The sequence below is a fragment of the Nicotiana tomentosiformis genome, chromosome 4 (genome assembly GCF_000390325.3).
Source record: "Nicotiana tomentosiformis chromosome 4, ASM39032v3, whole genome shotgun sequence".
NCBI classification, from domain to species: Eukaryota; Viridiplantae; Streptophyta; class Magnoliopsida; order Solanales; family Solanaceae; genus Nicotiana; species Nicotiana tomentosiformis.
In genome coordinates, this window is record NC_090815.1 from 100,090,490 (window position 1) to 100,097,205 (window position 6,716).

At 47.0% G+C, this 6,716-nt stretch overlaps 1 protein-coding gene across 1 annotated transcript; it reads right to left on the reverse strand.

Moving 5' to 3' along the window:
* Positions 1-3,115: 3,115 nt before the first annotated feature.
* LOC138910223 (uncharacterized) lies at positions 3,116-5,877 on the reverse strand. The gene is made up of 4 exons (XM_070201448.1): positions 5,597-5,877; positions 4,247-4,541; positions 3,989-4,189; positions 3,116-3,745 (listed from the first exon to the last, which is right to left on the reverse strand). The coding sequence occupies exons 1-4, from the start codon at positions 5,875-5,877 to the stop codon at positions 3,116-3,118; spliced, it is 1,407 nt and encodes a 468-aa protein (XP_070057549.1).
* Between the last annotated feature and the right edge of the window lie 839 nt (positions 5,878-6,716).

Here is a 6,716-nt window from a genome sequence, read left to right on the forward strand (position 1 = left end):
TTTGCTTAGTCGTAGGTTATGATCTCTTGCTCCTTTCTTATGCAGCCAAGACTTCGCCCCCTCCTTTGGTCGGGGACATTTCTGATTGGGTCGGTCGGCTCCTCCCTTACATCGCGGGGATTCGTGAGTGACCGGTCTTTCTCAAGAAGTTTGGGCCTACTCCTTCCTTGACCGGTGAGTTTCTCCGCTTTGGCTTATTAGCTACTCGCCTTCTGTGGTTCACTCCCTTTGTGTTTTTTCTTTTGTGCTTCTTTCCATTTCAGCTCGAGGGTCTTCGAGGAGGCCGAGAGCTCCCCCCTGCATTCCGTAAGAGGAAAACTGCTACCTCTTCGACAACTGCGGCTAGGCCTTCTCGTTTCTCGGTCCCACCTGCTGCTGCTTCAACATCAATTTTTTCTCTATCTGCGGATATTTTGCCAGCGTAGCATTCAACTTCCCCTTTGTACCTTCTTGTTGATGGAGAGGAGGAATCATTGCCAAGTGACGGGGATTTGTCGCCTCTCAAGAGGAGGTCGGTGGATGTTGGCGACGTGGTTGCCCATGCCGTGGACCCTGTGATGGGTGATTTTATCATTCGTGAGATGGAGACCATAGTTCTTGAAGATGACGCCGAGCTGACGTCTGAGTTTCAGAGATCGGCGAAGGTCGTTGAGGGCTTATCTCTTTCTCTCGCGATGATGGGAGTCGAAGGGCCGATCGATGTGGCCTCTAATACTTTGCGGCATGAATGGCCATTGACCTCGCAGACGGCTGATGATGCTTCTTCGCCGACCGATGGGAGAGGCAAAGGCGTTGCTGAAGACGGCTAAGAGACGGGTTCAGACCTCGATGTTGCCGAGATAAGGATGGTGGAGGAAGGATTTACTAGCTCGAGGTGAGGTTGGAGGGGTCTATGCGGACCATTACGATCCCCATAGATCGTAACTTATTAAAGAATACGAAAAACGTGGTTCCTACACTCGGTCCCCTTTGCTCCGATGTGGAGGGTGAAACCCACCAAGAGCTAGATGATGTTACCCTATCGAGGAGCATAGTCGGCCTCGCTCTCAAGGTAAGTTTTTCAAGGCTTCTTTTTCTGTATGTCATGTTCAAAGGCTAGGCTTTGTTTTTAGTGCTTTGCCCTTGTCAGCGGGGGCGTTCTTATTTTTGCGTTTCTTTCATTTTATGGTTGCAGACCATAATCTTGGAAATTGAAAGCGCCCGAAGGGAGGAGAGGCGTAAAGCTATATTCAAGAAGTTGCAACGCAAATACTTCGAGTACCATGGCAAGTACTGGGAGATCCGCAGGCGGTTTGGTGAGGGCGGCAACTTGCAGGACCTTCGAGATTAACTGAAGGAGAAGGATGACGAGCATGTGAAGGTTATCGAGAAGTGCAGTGTTCTTAAGGGTACGTTGAGAAATAAAGAGGAAGAGCTCGAGGTCAGTAGGGTCATGGAGGCTCAATATGGCAACCTCCAGACATAGGTGGTTGAGTTATGCAGGCAGTTGGAGGAGTGTCGCCTGCAGATGGAGGTTCTTTATGGCGAGATCCACGATAAGCAGAACGAGCTGGAGAAGGCAAAGTTTGCTCGGTCGGAGGCTTCGAAGAAGGCGGAGGCTCTCGATGTAGTGATCCGGACTCTCCGTTATGAGCGAGAGAGTGACTTAGAAATGGTGAGGCTTAAAGAAGAGCGGCTAGATGAGAGGATTAGAGAGTTGGAGAGAGACAACTCCCTCTTTCAGGACCATATGGCTGCCTTAGAGGCCGAGAAGGCTCAAATGCTCGTGCAACCATCATCCTCTCGCACTTCAAACTTTCGAAATATTCCCCGGGACCTGTACGAGGAATAGATACATGCTGAGGCTCAGTTGGATGTGTTCCGCGATTTGCACAAGTGGGGTCTATTTCCTCGGCCGCTCTTGAGGATGTTCGAGTTAAGGCCCGCGAGGCTCGGGTCGCCTGTGGGTATGATCCCGCCACGCCCGAAGCCGGTGACGATGAGGGGGACGTGGGTGTGGACCAGATTAAAGAGGATGCCTGGTACAAGGTCGCGTACCCTGAGGGCGATGGTGATGATGAGGGGGAGATCGAGATGGCCCAGATAGTCAAGGCGATAGTACTGAAGGGCCTGGCGGCGACCAGTAGTTTTTCTTCTTCTTTCTTTTACTTAGCTGTAAACTTATGTGTTTTTTGTAGGCGTCTTCACGAGCCTTTGTAAAGAATGTTTAAGTATAAATATGGAATATTTTTCTGCATCCGTTTCTTTTTCTTGGGTTAGGTTTTCTATACTTGTATGTTTTGTATGGCCGAAGGCTGGTAGGTATTAGTTCGAGCGAGGTCGAACATAACCTAATTAATTATGGCTGAAGGCCGGTAGGTGTTAGTTTAAGCGAGGTCGAACATAATCTAACTAATTATAGCCGAAGGCCAGTAGGTGTTAGTTCGAGCGAGGTCAAGCATAACCTAATTAATTGTGGCCGAAGGCTAGGAGGTATTAGTTCGAGCGAGGTCGAACATAACCTAACTAATTATGGTCGAGGGCCGATAGGTGTTAGTTCGAGCGAAGTCAAACATAATCTAATTAATTATGGCCGAGGGTCGATAGGTGTTAGTTCGAGCGAGGTCGAACATAACCTAATTTTAGAAAGGTAAGCCTATAAGTGTGAAGTTCACCTTAAACTTTAAGCATTGTTGCCTTGGTCGTATACTTGGAGAAATAAAAATAAACTTCAAGCATTTTTTCTTTGGTCATATACGTGGAGAAATTTACAAATTTCTGGCGTTGGCTGGCATTCCAGTCTCAGTCCCAGTCTGTCTAGTCCCTTCATCGGTTGGCCTAGAGAGTGCTTGAGAGGTCGGACGATGAACTAGTCATCCCGTCTTTGCGTACTTCGACTTGAAGTGTTTCCTTCGTCACCTCGGTAAAAACCTCCTTGAGAAAACCCAATTGGGACAAAACTCAAGTGAGGGAAAAAGAGTACGATTCGGGAGACGCTTTATCTCTTAAAATTTGAAGTACTTGAGGTGGGTAATATTCCAATTGTTCGGTAGTAGCTTTCTTTCCATTTTTTCTAGTTGGAATGATCCTTTGTTTACTTTTGCCGTGATTTTGTACGGGTCGTCTCAATTTGTTCCTAGTTTTCCCTATCGTGGGTCTCTACTTGCTTGTGTATTAGCTTTGAGTACGTAGTCCCTGACTTTGAGTGCCTGACCTTTGCCTTCTTGTTATAATAGCATTCTGCTTGTTGTTTTTGGACTATCATCCTTATGTAGGCCATGTCTCTTCGTTCTTCGGCTTCGTCAAGCTCATGCCTTCTGCTTTCGTCGTTCCTTGGTCCGCTTTCATGGGAGTACCTCAGACTGGGCTCTCTGACCTCAATCGGTATTACTGCATCAGTCTCATAGACCAAAGAGTAGGGTGTCTCTCCTGTACTCGTCTTCGGCGTTGTTCGATAGGCCCACAGTACTTCTGGTAATATTTTCGGCCACTGTCCTTTTGCATCTTCAAGCTTTTTCTTCGTGATGTTCAATATCGACTTGTTGGAGGACTCTGCTTGCCTATTTCTCGTTGGGTGGTATGGCGTCGAGAGTATCCTTTTGATATGCCACTTCTCAAAAAACTCGGCGACCCTCTTTCCCGTGAACCGGGGTTCGTTATCGCAGTTGATCTCTTTGGGGAGTCCGAACCGGCATATCATGTTTTTCCATATAAAGGTGATCACTTCATGTTCACGTATTTGGGCGAATGCTCCTGCTTCCACCCACTTAGAGAAATAGTCAGTTAAAACCAAAAGGAATCGTACGTTACCTCGCTCTGCCGGGAGAGGGCCCACGATATCCATTCCCCATTTGATGAACGGCCAAGGTGAGGTGACCGATTGGAGGTGTTCGCTCGTTTGGTGAATCACCAGAGCATACTTTTGGCATTGCTAGCATTTTTTCACGAAGTCTGCAACCTTCTTTTTCATGGTGAGCCAGTATTTTCCTGCCCGTATGAGGCATCTTACCAGAGCCCGATTGCCGGAGTGAGCTCCACAATGGCCCTCGTGGACCTCTTCAAGGACGTGCTGCATCTGGTTTGGTCTTAAGCATTTCTCTAGAGGGCCACCGTAAGTTCTCTTATACAGGTCGTTGTGGATGACACTGTACCTGGCCACTTGCATTCTCAGTTTCTTGGCCTCTTTTTTATCATCTGGGAGTATGTCATCCTGTAAGTATGCAACAATACGATTGCGCCAATCCCAAGTTAAGCTTACGGATCTTACCTCAACATGGTCTAGTGACGAGTTGAGAAGGTGGATCACACTCTTGTCTCCGGTTGCAATGTTTTTGGTGGCTGCGGCTAGTTTTGCGAGGCCGTCCTCCTCAGTGTTCTGTGGTCGTGGAATTTGGTCAAGTTGATATTCGTCAAACTCGGGCATCAACTTGTAAATTTTGGTATGATATTTCTGTAACCTATGTTCCTTGATTTGGAAAGTCCCTGTGATTTGGTTGACCACGAGTTGGGAATCACAGCGTAGTTTCAACCGTTTTCCCCGTACATGAGTGCTAGCCTTAAACCTACAATTAACAGTCTCATACTCAGCCTCGTTATTAGTCATGTCCGGGAACCTTATGGACTAGAAAATTACTTCATCGGTTGGGACTTCGAGTACGAGTCATAGTCCAGACCCTGACGCGTTGGACGTGCCGTCAATGTACAAGTTGGGTCCTGTGTTTGGGGGGAAGCATAGGCGGTTTCTCTTTCAACTTCGGGCATTACTTTTGCACTGAAGTCGGCGACGAAGTCAGCGAAAACTTGTGACTTTATCGTTGTTCGCTGCTGATACGTGATATCGTGCTTGCTTATCTAGATGACCCATTTGTCCAACCTTCCCGATAGCTCGGGTTTATGCAAAATACTTCTTATGGGGAAAGTCATGACGACCGAGATAGGGTGGCATTGGAAATATGGTATAAGCTTTCGCGAAGCTATGACCAAGGCCAGGGCCAGTTATTCGAGGTGAGGGTACCTCGTCTCGGTGTCGACTAGTGTTTTGATTAGGTAATAGTTGGGAGACTGCGTACCTTTATTTTCCCGAACCAGGACTGCACTCACAGCTACTTCGGATACTGTGAGGTAAACAAGGAGATGTTCCCCTGGCTCCGGTTTTGAAAGCAATGGTGGTGACGACAAGTATGCTTTTAATTCCTTCATGGATTGGACGCACTCAGAAGTCCATTGGAGGTGGTTATCCTTCTTGAGTACGCCAAAGAATCTATGACACCTATCTGATGATCATGAAATGAACCTTGAAAGGGCGGCGATACGGCCAGTCAATCTCTGACCCTATTTTTTGGTGGTCAAGTGTTCTGGTATCCCCTCAATGGCTTTGATTTGATCAGGATTGACCTCAATTCCTAGCTGTGATACCAGGAAACCTAAAAAATTCCCTGAGGCCACGCCGAACACACACTTTTCGGGGTTCAGTTTCATTCAGTATCGTCTGAGTATGTCGAAGGCTTCTCTCAGGTGGTCGATGTGATCTTTTTTCCCTTTGGACTTGACTAGCATGTCGTATATATAGACTTTCATCGTTTTGTCGAGCTGGTCTTTGAACATCCTCATCACCAACCTTTGGTAAGTTGCCCTTGTGTTTTTCAGCCCGAAGGGAATGACCATGTAGCAGTACATCCCCTGGTGGGTGATGAATATGGTTTTCTCCTGATCCTCTTCTTCCATGAGGATCTGATTATAGCCTGAATAGGCATCCAAGAAGCTCAGTAATTCATGCCCAGCTATTGCGTCGATGAGTTGGTCGATATGGGGTAATGAAAATGAATCCTTGGGGCATGCTTTATTCAAATCTGTGAAATCCATGCATATTCGCCATTTACCATTCTTCTTTTTCACCATGACCACGTTAGCTACCCACTGGGAGTACTTCGGCTCCTTGATGGAGCCATTTTCCTATAGTTTTTCTACCTCTTCACGTACTGCATCATTAATCATGGAGTTGAACTTACGCCTGACCTGCCTCACTGGGGTGGAATGGTTCGACATTCAGTTTGTGCATGGCAATTTCTTTTGGGATACCCGGCATATATGCATGGCTGAAAGTAAACAAATCCGTGTTAGTAGTTAAGAATTGACGGAATTTACCTGGTTCCTCAAGCTTGCAACCTATGTAAGCTTTCTTGTTGTGATCGTTGGTATCTAATTGAATGGGGTCGAGGTCCTCTATGGTTGATCCCGCAGCTTTGACCGTATCAGGGTCTCTGATGACGTCCTCAAAATTGTAACATATCGACCTCGACCCTGTTAATTGCTATGCCTCTTTTTCTTTGTCCTTCATTTGTTGAGTGAACGTGCTATCTAGGGCGATGCGGTAGCATTCCCGGGATGTGCGATATTCTCCTCGTATGTTGAATATTCCCTATGGAGTCCGGAACTTGATGACATGATATAAGCTGGAAGGGATGGCCCACATGGTATGTATCCATGGCCGCCCTATTATGGCATTGTACGTTGTGTCTTGGTCCATGATGTGGAACATGGTTTCCATAGTGACGCCACGGCCAGAACGGGGAGTGTGATTTTGACTGATGTTCGATCGACTGCATTGTTAAAACCAGTTAGCGTGATGCAATACAAAACTATCTTATCCTCGAGTTTCATTTGTGCAAGTACTCGAGGATGGATAATGCACGCGCCTCTCCCATCGTCTATCATAATGCGCCTCACATCGGTATCTA